Here is an 18,833-nt window from a genome sequence, read left to right on the forward strand (position 1 = left end):
ACGGCATCACACAAACACACACATGATATAGTCAGAACAGATTCCCCATACATTGTCATGAATCATTTATCATTCTGACATTTGCGTGTGCCCATAACCTTGACTATGTAGGTGTTGTCCTTCTTCAGTCTTGTTTGTCTTTGAACATTTCTATTTATTGTAAGGTTGAAATTATCAATAGGCATCTGATATTGATTTCAGGTTGTTGCCTCTTGCATGTGACTTAATCATAATAGGATTGTGGTCACCTTCTGGGCGCTGGAAGTACGGACTTCATTCAAGGAAGGATTAGTCATGGCCTGTGGAGAAGAACGACCCACATCCTATCACCTGTATCACACAACTCGCTAATGTTTATAAAACAGAACTAATGATGAGCTACCTACCAACCTACCTCTTTCATTTCCATATTACCTTCATCAAATAACATGGATGATATTAGTGTTGCCGTTGTGTTGCCAGTGACTGCACGCGTGTATGACACCCTCTATGCGTTGATCATGACAGTCGATATTGGGTGATCATATTTAGCGCTACATGTTTTGATGCTTTCAACCGATGCACTCGTGAGGAATCTTTCCCATATCGAATATATTTGAAAGCGATTTATTGGTAACCTTTTAGACCAAAACGAATTAGAACAACGTTTAAAAGAATCTTTCTGACACCTACTGACCATGTTAAATATATATCTCTATCCACGTTCCATCATATTTCGGTTACATGTAACTGTCTTTTAAACTAACAGGAATGACATCTCTGAAACGAGCACCACTATTCAAATATCATCTGATGTCATGTTTAGTAGTGGTCACACTTTCCCAATTGATAGTTTCCGTATATTCTCAAAGAGCTCCTTTTTTGTTATTATTCTTCAACAACACTGTCTTGGATCCAGCATGCACAAACTTGTGATTTGTGATTTTGACTTGTGTCCGGAAATCTTAACTCATTCTTCGGCCAATTCTTCTAGAATGAATCACAAATGTAACATCCGATATCTGATAATTAACAGCTGTAAGTGGTTTGGGCCTATCAGCCGTAATGTCAAAAAAACCTTTGTAAGTGGACTGCATGACTTTGCCAGAATTCATGGAGATGCAAAATTCTGCATCGTTATCGACAACGTGCAACTTGGTTTGAGTATTGATGCAGACATCCTGATCATCCCCACTAGAAAGAATTTTGAACAACACACGTCTTTATTATGTGTAAGAAAGTCTGGCCGACATTCATTCAGAGACTTTATTAGCAGTTAGTAACCAGATCAGAAAAATATGTGATAATTGCCATAAGCAACATATATTCACACTTTCTTGAAATTGTTTGATGTTATGGACATGTCTGGACTTCGAATAATGTTACTCCGACGCGGGTAAACTGTTTCCCCAGGGGGCAATTACAATAAAACATGAGGTGGTTTACACGTAAGACTGGCCTACGGTATTTAACTGGATAAACTCTTATAACACATTGATTATTGACACTCGAGTCAGCAGAATACTGAGCTGACAACCTAGCTATTGGTAGACTGTGCTGGAAATATAAATGTTATCCAGTGCTCAAACTGCAGTATTGAAATCTGTGCAACTTAAGAATGCACTCCTATAAAGGCGCTATAAGAACAACATATTTCGTTTATCCTACATTAACATGTTTTAGGCAGGGGATGATAACCTATCTATGCGCGGTCTGACAGTTGTTTCTCTCGAATGGACCCTACATTTATGAATGATACTAATATCCTGTCATTTGTGTACAATGTGAAGATTATCACAACGTCAGGATGTCAGACACTGTAAAGAGATGCAAAGGCCTTGACAGTCGTAGATAACCAGTTTAGACTGATCCTATTTGTCTGTGGTGTATGGGTAAATTGACTCTGCTCCAGTTAAATACATTGTAATCTGATTCCACTTCACACTCTCCTGAACAAACAGTGATCAGCGTGGCATCAGATCGGACGTGAAGTTTGATGGATTGTATAGACCCAACCTTCACTGAACGGCGATGTTCTGGTCAAATTGGGAGTTCCTTCAGACGAATTGGTGACATTGATGTGTATTATCGAGAAGTGTTAGAGTGGAAGTTGTGTAACGAATGCCCACTGTGTCATTCCCGAGTATATAGCCCCTTGCAAAAGGTAGATTACGGTTCAGACGTTCTCAAACATTACTATTTTCCTGACGTTTCATTCATAACCTCCGAGGACGTGCTAGAAATACATATTCCCGGAGGCCTGTCCGTACGTCCATATGAAAGCATTGTGCCTACTGTCATTATAAGAATACAGCTAAATCACAACCTCATCGAGAAGACAAACAAAATGACAGGCAATCTGTCGCACTTTACACAAGGCATACAGACTTAAGGACCAGCCTATATCTTCAGAATGCCGTATGTCATCAGTTATGGTATGACAGATTAACCACAGCTCGGTTAAAGAACTAACCATGAGGTGACTGGCTTTTCTGAGCAGTGCATACTATTTTCACTACTACATTAATTAAATACAACAAGCTGATGTTTTTACCTAATACATTCCCAAAATGATGCATTGGGCGAATTCTAAAACTTCTTTCATATTATGCAACACAAACACTGGAGTTGGTAAGGGAAACTAGAATTCAGTTTTTAGTCTAAAACAAAATGAATGAATTGATGCAATTTCGCTGAGGGCAGCAAGTTACCCTATCGACAAAAGATGCCTATTTTTCATGAGAATGTCATTTCAGTGATTAGGTAGAGAGTGCCATGTTGTGATTAAATCAGTCTTTCTTGCAGTCCCAATTGATTCGAATTTTTAAAACGCGGCGTGTTGAGATGCTGTCGTAGAGGCAAATCAGCAAAAGTAGTAGGTCAATGTGACTTCGAAAAACACTGCGTCAACGTAAATTAAATAATGACCAGACATTCCAATTTTATATCTTAAATAATCGGTCACTGCTGGCATTAAATTGAAAGTGCCTTGTCAGCAGAAACATCATCGGACTGAATCTAAAAATTCAGAAAAGCATAATGCTTTCCCTAGTTCCGACAAGAGACTGACGGGAAGACAAAGATATTTTACTGCTGAGATTGAGGAGGTACAACACATAGTGTGATGACAGACACTTGGTATGTTATGTAAGCTTGTGTGGATTGGATGGAAGGCCTTCAAGCTCAAGTAAGTGACATTACAACACAATAGCTTGTTTCTAACACACGGCGTGACATGATTTTGTTAAAACGGAAGTCTTTCTGAAACAAATAGTAAGGTCAATATGTATACATGCACAAGTACTGAATCAAGCAACTGATTCTAATGTTGATTTTGTCATATGCTGCTCATTAGGAACTTTTGTCAGAAAGAGAAACACGTTGGGGTCATATTGTCATGTTTAACTCGACCATGGTAATGTTTCAGAAGTAAGTTTACTACATGTCAAACATAACGCATGATAATTTCCTTTCCAATACTCTGCTTAACGCAGCTTCCATCGTGCAGTTAGAACTATTCAATGCCTTTCCAACTTTGAGTTTATATATATGCCACGGATAATATCATCGTCGCCCCAATAGTTATATGCTATCTGATTTGCATTCTAGAAGTTGTTGACTTCATAATGTGTTGGTGTTATTTTCTATTCCCGGTTAGATGAAACCCACTGAGATCTATGTATGTAGACGCTTTACTTCTTGTACTACAAGGCCACGGTATAAGTTCTCATCCATAAAGTACTTTTCCCAAATTGGATGTAATTTGAGAAACATTTCTTTCATCTGTCAGCTAAACATATTATCTCGATAGAAAATGAAGTTGTCAATATATCGCAAGATGAAAACATTGAAAAGTGCCACTGTCTCTTCTGTACGCTTCATCCAAGATGTTATTCGTCCTTTTACCACCAAACAGCTTCAAAATGAACACATTTGCAAAATGTTTCAACATCTCTAGGACTGTCTGCCATGTGCTTTAATGTCTGAGCCAGAGGATCCATTTCAAAGCCTCTTCGTCCAGTCGTGGAGTTTGCTTTCCAGAGAAGGTTCTCAGTCATCTAATAAAACCGGTTTCAAAGGGAGAGTTCATTCGTATTTAGTGAATTCTGATCATAGTTTGGAAATCCGATTGGCTGTTTCATTGATTACAAATCGAGGAACGACGTGTATTGTCTAATGAATGAATTCCAGAGACAAATTGATTCAGTTTGTTGAAATCAGTTCTTTATTGACTGCCTTAAGTAGACGTTTCTTGACATTTTAGTATCAAACAGGGATGTCCCTTTGCCACATGTAAAACTGTTTCTGTCTGTACAGTGTCTGTGTGGTAGCTAAATGCATCAGTGACACTTCAAACATGGACTGGAACACGGTATTGACAGCCCATGTTTTTACCATGCAATCGTAAACGCGTTTTCGTGAAGCATTACATATTTTAAATACGGTGCTACAACTTCATTGTCGAAAACTATGATCATGCGCTTGATTCAGTTTGGATCTTGTTCTTTTCGCCTGAACAGACAGAGATATGCTTGCCAAGTTTCGGACCGACAATACGAGGCATTGCAGGTATAAAATCTTTTCAACATATGCAGCTGGTTACCTCAGAGTAATTAATGAAACTGTCTGGTATTCGCTAATTATGTTATGCGTAATTATAAGAACATGGGTGTAACTACAACCTCAGTACAAAATAGATTTCCAGGAAGTAATGTAAAGTGTATTTAGTTGCAACATTGTTACGGTTAAAAATTTGCCGTGACAAAAGGTGTAAGAAATCCCCACAGAACCACTGACAAGTCTCAGATTACACTGACAAGTCTAAACTTTTCAATAATTTTATAATAATTACATTTTTAGTGTGTTCATTAAAATCAGGGATGAGAATGGAAATTTTCATTTACAGCTGAAAACTAGTCGGGGGTCTGGGGGCCACCGGCCCCCAGCCAGGTCCAAGGCGGAGCCTGGTCGGGGGCCCAGGGGGCCCCCGGAAGCTCCTAGGATTTTGGCACTTTACACACTAAATATGGCTTCTAAAATCAATATTAACACTGTATATATATTTAGACGTTTCAGAAAAATGACCCTGTGGATGTAAAAAATTCTGGCAATCTGATTGGTTAACAGGGAACATTTCTTTTGATTTCATTACCCAATGAATCTGAAAAAAATAAGCCACGCCCACCGAACAGTCGGGGAATACCTTTACACAGCGAGGGAATGCCCTTGTACTCGGGTACCTTAATGGACTTTGGGTAAACATTGAAGTGATACATTGTGGTTAACATAAACAAACAACTCAAAATTATCTGTGAACGTTAATAACGTTGCAACGCCTCGACAAGAGCATGCGCATGTTGGAACATCAGTTCATGGCATCGCAATCTCAGTCGCATCACACCCTCTTTCTAGTTGCGCAAATACTACAATCTCAGTTCCACTAACTTCATATCATCGGGCTTCATTTCCAATTCTCACTTTTCAAGCTGTCCTTTTCAGTTCGCAAGTAGTAATTCAAACGTTTGAACTTGAAATTTTGCCGATACCGGGACGCGTCACGTTGAGTTGTTCCACTCTGATTCGCCGACTGATGTTAGCTTGGTTGATTGACAGCTGTTTGGGGGTGCTCAATGCTGACTGGCTAATGGTTTGGTAGGCGTGTCATTTTATGTAAATGAGTGACCTGAGTCATGTCACGGCATTACCGAATTCTTACACCGAAAATGTTAATCGGTGGTAACAAAGATATCTGTCTCGATGAATTTGATTATGTTTGTTGAATTTAATTATAAGGATTGACTGTGTATTTCTTTCTTTGCATTGAAGTATGAAACTAAAAACCAATGTGCAAACTTTTGTAAGTATCCGCTACGCGGATTCATACCGTTTGCACTTTAGTTTTTAGTTTCATACTTCAATGCAACGAAAGAAATACACACATACTTCAATGCAACGAAAGAAATACACAGTCAATTGTTAATTGAGTTAAACAAAGGCAAAAATATACAGATTCACAAGAGAGGTTTCATATACAATGTAAATGAGTCTACAGTAATGCCTAATGGGTCCCAACTATAATGTCAACTCACCGAAGTCGTGGTGCGAGAGTGAGAGTGTCTGACAACACGGCAACTAGCCTTTATATATTCATTCAGTCATAAATTTAAGAACTTTCGAGCACTTTCGACTATCGTCACATGTAGAATGCTCGCGGCCAGCCTCGTGTTTATTTCAAAACATCAAAGGGAAATAATTATATAGAGCTACCGATAAAGGCCTGCCGATAAAAAACTAATAGCACTGCACATTTATGATACGAAATGTGACCAATAATAATTATTACTTAAAACACTAAACGTTTTGACCCAATAATAAGTATTACTTGATTACTAATACAAGTTACAGAAAATACACTCTCGTAACAACATGCGCCCATGTCTTTCGTCATTTGTCCAAGCCGAGTTATTTACTTACACGTGTGTACATCAGAAGGTGCAGGGATGATTTTAAAAGAAAACATGTAACTGTGATGACTGTGCGAAACCAGTGACGGATGTACGTAGGATCATGCCAAATACGCTCACAAAATGCGGCTTTCTCCACTGCCGAAACAGAAACACTGATGCTCAAAGCATCCGAACACTCAGTGCTAAGTTCACTTTTGGCTTTCAATGTCTACTCTAGCTTCTTTCCTGTTCATGCCTGAGTAGTCAATAATGCTAATTAACTCATATATCTTTGACCAGTTCATTTCAGTTTTTAATGTCAGTTAATGGGGAATCGTTATTCCGCGTAACCCGTGTAACTAGTTCTCACTGATAACATTACACAAAGTCATTTTTGGAGAATTATTCCACAACTGACGAAGAAGAGATTCCTGTGCGTTTGTGTGCATCCCACATATTTTACAAAACGTATTTATGCTAACGCTTTTTCCCCGATAGAGAAAGCACGGAAAGAGAGAGAGAGAGAGAGAGAGAGAGAGTAAACAGCGATGAGTTACGTGAACATGGAAAGGGGTACCATTTAGAATATCCCTTGCCTATCTTGCATTCCACCACTCCACCTCAAAGCTTGCCGCTGGTTACAGGCAGCACACTTTACTGTACGTCATCCCTGAAAGTCTATAAAGTACCTGGACATGTCTGTTGAAGGAAATTAATGCACCCAACAGCCCAAATTGGACGTCACGTTGCAAAATACAGTGACGTTCAATGCTGCATATTTTGATAAAGTTTGAAAAAAGTAATGACAAACTTACGAAATCTAAATTGAAAACCAACAGAAATCTGTGACAAATCTCTTTCCCCTCTAAATTACGATAGTTCCTTCAGTGCGAATGCATGTTTTCGGTATTTTCTGACAGAATATTACTCGTTCCAGATTTGACTGACTTGCATGAGGGCAATGATTCTGATCGTTGTCACGGATATTAAATCAAACTCAGTGTTTACATTTCTGTGTATGGCGTACAATACAGAAACAGTATTCGAACGTTTGTTATGCCAACAATTCATGTTTATATCGCAAAAACGTTCAGACTGTATAAGGATCATAAATTCCATTGGGATTTCTTTGAACGTCAAGATAATGTACATTATCATGGCAGTGCAGTTGTTGAAATGAGTGCTATATGAACACGGATTGTCGCAAAATAGGATTATTATTGGGTCGACACTGAAGACATAGTTTTAATAATTACATTTGGAATATGCAGTTTTTCATCTGTGTGTGAAATTTATGGAATATCATCTTGTTGAAACCTTGCAAAACCATGTAAAAGCTATGATGTATATGTCATTGCCATAATTAATTTAGCTCTGGCACTCTGGCAATGGACATAGACTTTCACTGATAATGAATCTCGTCAGATCTATCGCTCATTCAAAGCGTACAATCTTTTAGACTTCAAAACTGTTTTTGTTCAGGAGTAATTTACGTGTGCTGTTTGAAATATGTATGTGTGCTACTAGAAAAATGGAAATGTTCCTGGTGTGGATTGGTCTTGTAAAATACATCTAATCCAACATTCATAACGACAGTTCTTCAAATAACTGATAACGTCATTCAGTCCTTCTTCAGAGGTTTACACACAGAGTCGCCTGTGTACAGAAATGCTGTACAAAATACTAATTCATAATTCATTCGAAATGTTGAAAAGGTGTTCAGCTCGTGTAGTAACAAACCACCACTCAAATTGTTGTTATTTGGTAATCACAAAATCTTACTCTTGCTCCTATATGTTAATGTTCTGGTTCCAAATAGGGAATTTTACCGTTATAACACCCCAGGAAGTGAACTATGATGATGTTGTAACAAAACAGAAAGGCTAATGTTCCATTATTTAACCAATTTTCACTTCTACTGAATGTGAAATAAAGGGATAAATCTCAAGCCGTAAAATAGGTTTTCAAACTGTCACATGGTCAAAGCCATTCATCATCAGCGCTGTCACTCTCCTCGCTAGACACGTATTCTTCATCTGAAGAGTTGTGGTTCTCCTTCCCATCATCATCATCATCATCATCATCATCATCATCATTTCCACCTAATTCACTGACAGTATCTTCTAAAATGTCAACCAACTGTTGAGGAAGGATGTCTCCATCAGCCCATTGTGGCTGCATGACACCATTCTCGAATGTCCATCCGTGACCATCCATGGGATCAGGTAAAACTGGATCTGGAATATATGCTTGCTTCCATATCAACACCTGATAATTCACTCGATTCACATGTTCTTTCAAACAGCTTTGACAGGGAGGTAGCGAACCCATCTCGAAGTTCATTTTCAGGTTCAATTTGGACTTGTTTCCTATGCCACATTTTGCTATCAATTTCTTGTACCGCAGATTATCAACATGCTTCTCACGTGTATCACCATACAAAGCACAGGTATATTCCTCTAGTGTTTCCATCACATGGCTGGATACGTCTGCACATTGTCCTAACTCACTGAATGCCTCTCCAAAGCGCAGTTTTTTTGTCAAAGTTTTAATGGGGTTTACCTTACCCTTGCCTTTGAAGGCGCTAGAGCTATCACACCCAGTGAACGCGTGCAAGCTCAGTAGAGAAAAGCGGTAAATTGGTGAGAGGGTGTTTGCTATAGCTGTGATATCTAGACAGCGCCTCTTGTTGCCCTTTCCAGTCTCAAATATCACATTAATGTTTTGAAGACGCTCTGCGTGGTGCAGTAAAATGAAAAATACATCTGTATCAGGACTCCGAACCCAGGCATACTTATACCCAGCCTCCTGTGGATAAAGACAATATAGGATAACCCTTGAATCTGTTTCCTCCTGCTGTGTTGACTTTAGAGTTACAATCTCCTCCATGGATGTTGTCTTCCCATCAGACGTTAGCTTGAACGCTCTCCCCTCAACCACAAGTATCACACTTCGTTCTTTAAGTGAAGAGTTGTAGTCACCACTACTCCACGAATAAATCAACACTGCCACTAGTTGTTTCTTGTTCTCATCATTTGTTAAGAAGACTGGCCAACTATGTGGTCTCCGTGTTTTTTCCCCACTCACAATGAGCTTCTCACCACAACCTCTCCTCTTCCTCTCGGCATCTTTTACAGAGTTGTTCTGGTACATTTCCGTGCTGAAGACATCTCAACTTTTATTCATGCAGTTGAAGATTTTCTGTGCTATTCCTTGGAATGTAAACAGGTATTGCCATCTTCAATGACTAATGTGCCCTTCACATTTTCAGATAAAAGTATGGGGGTGTCGTCAATGTGCTTGGTCAGGTAGTGTAAGCCTTTCGACTTGTCTGTCTTCACCATGAAACCATTTGCTTCGGCCAAACTGAATGGAACAGTTGTCAGAGGGCATGTCATGAGCTGACTAAGGTTCAGTGTTTTACCTTCAAGTGTCTGAGATTTGACAAGGAGCTGTAGAGCAATGTTGCCTTGCTGTTCGTATTCCACCACCTTATTTTGTGATGACTTCAGTTTCAATATAATTTCTTTCGTTTGAGGCACGAATTAGAATGAAACTTCTTTCTCCTAGCGTCGGAAGATACAACAAAGGGAAGTAATGCTATAGGTATGGGGGCGCTCTGGTAGGTATAAAAGGGAGGGAAATTTGAATTGGATTATTCTCAGCTGCGGTGCATCAGCGGTCAGTTTTGATTATGGACGGTTCCGCGAGAGTCAACACTGACAGTGACAAGTTAGACGCCATTTTGAAAAAGTTGGATCAATCACAAGCTGAAATTAGGAAGGCAGTTAATGAGAAGATTGAAGGTCTGCGAGATGAGTTTCATAAAACATCAAAAGAATTGCATAAATTGAAAGCTGAGAGGGACTATCAGTGGAAAAGAGAAGGGAACAAAATTCTGTTTTCTTTTAATTCAGAAGATTTGGAAAACTTAGAACAATTACGGTTTGCAGTTCAATATGGTAAGACTGATTACGCCTTGGAATTGATTAATGAAGAAGTTTCCAGGTTCCAGACAAGAAACAAGCACATAAAGATAGCCGATTTCTCAGAGGGGGGGTTGGGAAACAGTGCGCAATTATGTGGCTCATGAATTGGCGTCAGATTCTGATGACGACAAAAGCATCAACAGAGCGGAAAGCAAAGCCATTAAGAAAATCAATACAAGGGCGTCTCGTTCCGCACGGTTGCATCCCTACAAGTCGACCCAGCGTCCTTCCTCGACAGTCACTCAAGTTTCAGTGGATTCCCATGCTGGTGACCAGTCTAGTAATTTTCGTGGCCGAGGTCAAAGGTCTGGAGCGTGCTTCATGTGTGGCGAGTTCAGCCATTGGAGACGTCAGTATCCCTTGCTCAGCAACACAACACAGCAACGTGGGAAGCTTGACAGAGAGTAGGATACGTTCCAAGGAAGCAGAACCTGAAGTTGAGTATACTTTATGCGATGATACTGTAAACGTTGATGAACCTGGCCTTACAAATGACTTTTATGAATATGAACAAGATGGGCTAGATATAATTGTGAAGGGTAGACTAAAAAGTCATGTTTGGTTTTGGAGAGAAATATGTGCTGTTGATTTTGTAGTAGACATTATTGAAAACGGGTACAAAATACCTTTTTATTCTACCCCAAAAAGAATGAATATAAGGAACAATAGATCTGCCAAGGAGAATTCTGACTTCTTGTCATCGGCTATTCAAGATTTGTTGCGCAGAGGGTTGATTGTTCAGTGTTCAGATAAGCCTTACGTTGTTAATCCTTTATCTGTAGCTGTACAACATTCTGGTAAGAAGCGTCTTATTTTAGACTTGTCTAAAGTGAATAAACATTTGTGGAAGGCTTCAGTTAAATATGAAGACTGGAGAACTGCATTGTTGTACATAGAAAAGAATGATTGGCTAGTGAAATTCGACATTCATTCTGCATACCACCATATTGATATTTACCATGAACATACGCAGTTTCTAGGATTTGCATGGGGATCAGGAATAGACAAGAAGTATTTTAAATTTCTAGTCCTTCCGTTTGGTTTGAGTACAGCTCCTTATGTGTTTACCATGGTTACCAGACAGTTGGTAAAGTTTTGGCGTTTCCAAGGTTACAAGATTGTTACTTTTCTAGATGATGGGATCCTGTCAAGTTTTTCCGAATGTGAAACGACAATTGTTGGCCAAATTGTCAAACAAGATTTGTTAAAAGCAGGTTTTGTTCCAAAAGCAGAAAAGTCACTATGAAGCCGGTTCAGGAGATCGAATGGTTGGGTTTTATCATAGATACTAGACACATGAAGTTGTCCATCCCTCAACGGAAAATTTGTAAGCTTAAGCAAAGTATAGGAGAACTTCTGTCTTCTACTGCACCAGTTCCGGTGAAGAGCTTGGCTTCGGTTGTTGGACAGATAGTTGCTATGAAGATGGCTGTTGGTACTTTGTGTCAACTAATGACAAAGTTTCTGAGTATTCAGACTCTCCAGGCTTCATCGTGGAAGGCACCTGTGGTGCTATCGTATTTGAGTAGAGATCAATTACAATGTTGGGCTGAGCATATTGACAGACTCAGTATGTGCACTCTATGCTATGCAAGCATTCCTACACGGGTAGTTTACAGTGATGCTAGTAATTCTGGTTTCGGTGGGTACTGTGTAGAAGTTGGGCAAGCCATATCACATGGTCAGTGGTCAGCACTAGAAGCGTCACGAAGCTCCACTTGGAGAGAGCTGAAGGCAGTGTTTCTGGTTATAAAAAGTTTCATTTCCATTTTGGAATCTCACAAAGTAAAATGGTTTACTGACAATCAAAATGTGTCGATTGTGTCCAAAGGTAGCATGAAAGCTGATCTTCAAGCTTTGGCTTTAGATATATTCAGGCTGTGTAATGAATATAATATCAGAGTTGACATGCAGTGGATATCAAGGTTAGCCAATGAGCGTGCTGACTATCTGAGTAAAATAGTAGATGCTGATGACTGGGGTATCCAGGATTATGTGTTTCAACACGTCTCTGCCAAATGGGGCCCATTTGACGTTGACAGATTTGCTTCATATTACAATACTAAAGTTGTAAGGTTTAACTCCAGATTTTGGAATCCGGGAAGTGACGGAGTGGATGCTTTATCCGTGTCCTGGGGTGACGACAATAACTGGATAGTGCCTCCTATATGTATGATTGCACGTGCTCTTAAACACATGAGAGAGTGTCATGCCAAAGGAACTCTCGTGATTCCTGTATGGTATTCAGCTAACTTCTGGCCTATTTTGTGCCCTATTAGGGTATTTATACCCCAAGTTAAAGATTGGATTATCTTCCCACTTGTAAGGAAGCATATGTACCAAGCAGACAGTTTGGGGGGTTGTTTGGAGTAAACGATTTAAAATTCAACATGATGGCTTTACATGTGGAATTTTGATGTTGTTTGCGTGTTGCAGGTGTGTTTGAACATGTATATAGAAGTGAGATATTGACTTTACCTCCACCTATGAGGGAGCTCGTGAGAAGTCTTCCAGAGCATTTGTCCTGCTCGAGAGCAAACTCCACAAATAAGAAGTATGATTACGGCTTTAAAGCATGGAAGAAATGGGCTTTGGCCCATGGTATGTCGACAGATATGCCCTTATCACCTTTGCACTGTTCTTTATATTTGTTAGCGATGTGTCAGCAAAGTGAATCTTTCTCACCTGTTCAGACAGCTTACTATAGTTTGAGACATGCCGATGCTTTGATCGGTTTGGAAAGCCCCACAGAGAGTACGCTAGTGAGAAATGTACTTGAAGCCGCTAAGAGGAAGTTAGCCACACCTGTTTGTAAGAAAGAGCCTGTAACAGTTGAGTTGTTGAATAAGATCGCACCAGACAATGCTGATGAATGTTCATTGTATAAAATGAGAACTGTTGTAATGTGCCTTCTAGCCTATTCAGGTTTCATGAGATCGTCGGAGTTATTATCGATAACTCGGAATGATGTTGTATCTTGTCAAGCTTACATGGCTGTTTTTATTCAGAAATCAAAAACTGATGTCTATAGAGATGGGGCCTGGATTATTATAGGCCGGACAGGTACAAATAAGTGCCCTGTAGCATGGTTGGAGCGATATTTGAAGCTTACCAAAGTGAAAGATCCTGAATTTTTATTCAGAAATATGAGTAAGACTAAAAATGGTTACATTTTGAGAGGTGATAATAAGCCGCTGTCATATTCTCGTTTGAGAGAGCTTTTCCTTGAGGCGTTTAGTTCACATGTTAGTGATATATCAAAGTTTGGTCTGCATAGCCTGAGAGCAGGCGGAGCTACTGCAGCCGCAAACAATGGCATTCCAGATAGAATGTTTAAGCGCCATGGCAGGTGGAAAAGCGAAAATGCAAAAGACGGTTATGTAAAAGATGATATTGAGAAGCGTTTGAAAGTTTCTCTTCCGCTTGGATTGTAAATCTGCCCGTTCTTTATATCTCAGTTGGTGCACCGTACAGCATGCCATGTTATGTAAGTGTTTGTTGTATGTGAATAAGGGGTTGGAGAAATATAATTTCTTTCGTTTGAGGCACGAATTAGAATGAAATTTCTTTCTCCTAGCGTCGGAAGATACAACAAAGGGAAGTAATGCTATAGGTATGGGGGCGCTCTGGTAGGTATAAAAGGGAGGGAAATTTGAATTCGATTATTCTCAGCTGCGGTGCACCAGCGGTCAGTTTTGATGTGTCCTGTATGTTATGTGATGTTTATGTGAGTGGATATATACACTGTCTGTATATACGCATGTGGTCTATACTGAATGTTTAATTATCGTGTCATGTTACAGACCGATGACTGGCACTGTTGAGTGGGACGGACATGTCCAGGCTGGCGAGCCGTTAGAATACGTGAGTCATCGGGGAGCATTTGCCATGAGTTGTCCAACATGTAACCTTGAGATGTTGTGTGCAGATTTGAAGTTGATTCTGTGATGTGATGAGACGACGCGTTATCTAAGTCTAGATGAATGTACTCAGGTATAATTGTAGCAATTACATAATTATTCGGTTACGAATAAACTGTGGTCTCGGTGCACCGTACAACATGCCATGTTATGTAGGTGTTTGTTGTATGTGAATAAGGGGTTGGAGAACTGATTTGTTCATGTCAGCCATTGTCTTCAGTCTGAGCTCCTTGATCGGTTCAAAGAATTTCTCTTTCTTTTCTAACCTATCTTGAATAAAGTTGCTCTTGCTCTCTGCTCCAATGGTATCTGTTCTTAGTATGTCATTCTCAACATCAGAACTGGCCGGCGCACCAGATGAGAGGCTGTACACTTTTCCTTTCTCTGCAGTGTTGAATGGATTGTTGAAGCTATTGATTGCAGCAGCTGTTTTCGCAACACGCCTTTCACCTTTTAGTACTTCAGCCCTGCGTACGTCCCTGTGAATTTCTCCTGTCACAGATTCAGGTACCATATCTGCCATACTATACGCTGCCTGCAGGTACTGTGCACGTTCCTTTGATGACTGTGTCCACCTCTGATATGCACCATAGTTGGTTAGGATGCCAGAGAACCCAGAGCCACAGTTACTACCTCCACGCGACTTTGCATGCTTCATGAACGTCTCCTGAATAGTCTTATCAACTGCACATCTGTTCCCTGGTATGAAAGATCTTGCTACACTTATTGCCCCACGTTTCAACAGTTCTGTAGCACCAGGGTGTGATTCTTCAATATTTGCAATAAACATAGCAAAGAAGGTCACATATCTGGCATAGTTTTGCCCATCAAAGCTGAAAAACAGATCGGCCATTAAGCCAATACATTCTGCATAGGCAAGATAGTCATTGGTCTTTACTGCCTGAAGTAGCCGTAGCACCAACCAGACATGGTTCATGTATGAGAGCCAGAGCTGAGCCGTTTTGCCAAGTTCCCCTTCTCGTGCAGCGTTGCGGAAGTTGAGGTATTCACTCAAGTATCTGATTATGGCATCATCCTGTAGGGCTTCCTTCTCTGCTTCGCCAGTGATGGTGACTATCAGGGCCTGAAAACGATCTTTGACTCCTGGGGTAAGCCTGAGAGTGGACTCTCATCACCTCGGGCTGCAAGAAATTGCAAGAGTAGTAAATGCTCAAGTGCTTCCAGCAGGGTCTTGTGACAATTGATAGCACGAACATAGTTCTTTCCTGATAGAACTGAGCTTAAAGACCCTGATGAGATCAGGCCTGCTTCTAAGAGAATATCATCAAGTCCTGTACCAGCCATCTTCTTTCCAATCATCTTGAGATATGCACATGCTAAGTGGAATGTTCCAATCATGATTATGTGGTCTGCATATCGGTTTGGATTGGTCCAAACCAGTGGATAAGCTTTCATACAGACTCCGAGATCAAAGGTGGTGATGACATACTGTTGGCCAACCTCTCCTGTACCCTTTTCTGCTTGGCTGAGACATTCCTTTACTGCTTTGTAGTCTGTGATCGGATGTGGTATGATCGGGTAATACTCGATGGTTGTGAGTTTTAGAGGTGTCTTCCCTGTCAATGACACGAAGCCACCCCATCCTGGAACACTCTGACTGGTCTTTGCTGCATGCGGACGAATAAGAAGCCAAAGCATGTTCTTCATGACGATCTTCTCATATGCTTCTTTCCCTCCATCTACTGCCTTATTGATAACTTTATACCCAGGGCTTCTTCTTTTTGCAATGTAGCACTCTGGTAAGTCGGCAGCTTCTGATTGTTTTAGTGTCCGTTCTCTTGTTCTCGGAATGGAGACAAGAACAGGCTGTGTACCACCTGGGTCCTCCTCTTCGGCCACCAATAGTTCCTGCATCATGGTACCATGTGATCTGTGGACAGACCCTGATCCCTCTAATTCATTTATGAATTCGTCATAGTTGTCATAATCGGAATGGAATAAGGATGGACAGGTTGGTTCTCGTACAATGGTGGTTGGCAATATTGATGTTGTCTGTTGTGTAGCCACTGCAACAGCCGTTTCAATCTCTAGCAGAAACGAATAGTTCTTCACATGTCCCAGTTTGTTCATTACGGTGACATGTTCAGCATTTCGGAAGAGGTGGTGCAGGGTCATCCCGACAATGATATGTTTTGGAAGTTTCCACTTTCCATGGGTGGCAGCTCTGCAAATGTCTTGACCAATTGAACTTACAAGACGCTCAATACAGACAGATTGAACATCTTCCTTTCCCGCCAGGAGGCACTTCAGAAATGTTCCCAACATTTGTGGAACAACTCCGGCACTGGGTAGAGACTGGGCAGTGGGTGGCCAGGGCAACTCATCCTTAGATTGAAACTTGCTTACTATCTCATCCCTGAGAATTCTGGCCGTCTCTTTGATCTTATCAAAACATGTAAGTGTGTAGGTGGCTTTCACCACAGATGCGAGATCTGTGGTAGTAATACACAAGATAAGACTGAAATCTGCTGTCTTTTCCAATCGCACAGAAGCCCACTGTGTCCTTGTAATATTCACATTGCTCAAGTTTTGTTTTCAGTCTTGAACCTCTATAGTTTTTATTGGGGTATGGAGTTTGCTCCAGTTCTGTAATATAGGCAACCAACAGTCCAGACAGTTTGGTGACTTGTTTTTCCTCAAGAACCTTTTGATTGATAATTGTACACACTTTATCAAGTGCCTGTTTGTGTGCTCTCTCAAGTGACGTTTGTTGTTGAACGTTAGCGAGACTCTGGCTCCTCCACTTTTGAGGTATCTGCAAATATTCAGTACGACAGCTTGCATGGAACCTAGCTTCGCATGCGGACAGATCAAACCCTGCGATACGTCGTAGCAGTTTTGAGTCGTTTTTTTTTGTGTGTGTTGCAACTTCAAGTACTCCAGCACCCCCTCCGAATTCAAATGTAGTGGTGGACTCTGTCGTCCATGAGCCACGAACCTTATTTTTTTTTCTTCCCAGATTTATTGCAGAAGAGACAATCTGGTTGAAAGAGAACTCTGTCTTTATCAGTTGATGACCTGCGTGATTCCCTAGATGAAGAACTTGCTGTACTGGATGTTTCATCACTGGGCTTGGTCAGTCTATTAAGATTGGCAGTGCAGCGTTGGTAGCAGTCTCTGTGGTACCCATGTTGGCTTGTGAAAGTATCCGGAATCTGCTCGCACAAACATTCCATCCGATGGGGGATATTTATTGGTAGTGAGTTTTAGAGGTGTCTTCCCTGTCAATGACACGAAGCCACCCCATCCTGGAACACTCTGACTGGTCTTTGCTGCATGCGGACGAATAAGAAGCCAAAGCATGTTCTTCATGACGATCTTCTCATATGCTTCTTTCCCTCCATCTACTGCCTTATTGATAACTTTATACCCAGGGCTTCTTCTTTTTGCAATGTAGCACTCTGGTAAGTCGGCAGCTTCTGATTGTTTTAGTGTCCGTTCTCTTGTTCTCGGAATGGAGACAAGAACAGGCTGTGTACCACCTGGGTCCTCCTCTTCGGCCACCAATAGTTCCTGCATCATGATACCATGTGATCTGTGGACAGACCCTGGGACAGACGTAGTTGACAGATTTCTTTGAGCCGTTCAAATCTACGCTGGGGATCCTTAGTATTGGATATAGATGTGAAGTTGGTATTGTTTGAGTCTGTCATGTGTATTACACATATTTCTTTAACATTGCCACATTCTGTAGATGCAGCATTCTCTTCACGTTTTCTCTTCTTTCCTCTGGCTTGACGATCCATTCCTGAAAGCAACAGAAAATAGCTCATATTCTTTATAAAAGGTGGTTGTGTAGAGAGAGAGTGTCAGAATTCTTTTTCTACCCAAAAATCGTGTACAAAAGGTACATTGGGCAACATTAAAAAACAATGAAAGCCTGTTTGAGGGCTTACGTGTTTTAACATATCCCTTTACTTCACCCTCCAGCCAATGGACTATAGACTTGGGTTCTTACTGCAAGATTTAACCCAGGCACTCGGGTGCAGTCGGTGTAAAGTTCTCTGCAGAATATGGATTACATTGTATTCTCATCACACCACTTTACTGATAATGTCCGACTGATGTTGCAAATCATATTCAGTTGAGACTTGTCTGTTATGCACAGTTACGTGCACGACAAAAGGGAATTTATCACCTCATTCTGACAGTGTTAGCATGTTGGTTGTCGCTTTTTGTCGTGACAGAATGGTACAAGAAGAGCAAGATTCTCAACTTGATCCTTGTTTTAACCCTCGAAGTATTTTTGTGCAAAAGATGAATGTAAACGGAGAATGTGACGTTTCATACATATAACGTAGAAGAACATTGTGTGAAACCATTAAAACTTATTTCTTGCAGCAAAATTACATAATTTTATCAACTGATCAATAAATCAATTAACTTGGTAGTTACAAGATTTCAATAGGTCGCCTTAACCTATGCTTTATCAGTTTCAGAAGGTTTACGGATCACATTCCAGACTGTATTATTATAGG

General features: G+C 40.5%; 2 protein-coding genes across 2 annotated transcripts; one reads left to right on the forward strand and one right to left on the reverse strand.

Annotated features, from left to right (window-relative positions):
- The first annotated feature begins 12,900 nt into the window (after positions 1-12,900).
- Positions 12,901-13,848, forward strand: LOC137268745 (uncharacterized). Its single transcript, XM_067803328.1, has 2 exons — positions 12,901-13,015; positions 13,331-13,848. Exons 1-2 carry the CDS (start codon positions 12,901-12,903, stop codon positions 13,846-13,848), a joined length of 633 nt encoding a protein of 210 aa, XP_067659429.1.
- A 634-nt stretch (positions 13,849-14,482) lies between these two features.
- Positions 14,483-16,470, reverse strand: LOC137268746 (uncharacterized). The gene is made up of 2 exons (XM_067803329.1): positions 15,427-16,470; positions 14,483-15,370 (listed from the first exon to the last, which is right to left on the reverse strand). The coding sequence occupies exons 1-2, from the start codon at positions 16,468-16,470 to the stop codon at positions 14,483-14,485; spliced, it is 1,932 nt and encodes a 643-aa protein (XP_067659430.1).
- Between the last annotated feature and the right edge of the window lie 2,363 nt (positions 16,471-18,833).

The sequence above is a fragment of the Haliotis asinina genome, chromosome 16, assembly GCF_037392515.1.
Source record: "Haliotis asinina isolate JCU_RB_2024 chromosome 16, JCU_Hal_asi_v2, whole genome shotgun sequence".
NCBI classification, from domain to species: Eukaryota; Metazoa; Mollusca; class Gastropoda; order Lepetellida; family Haliotidae; genus Haliotis; species Haliotis asinina.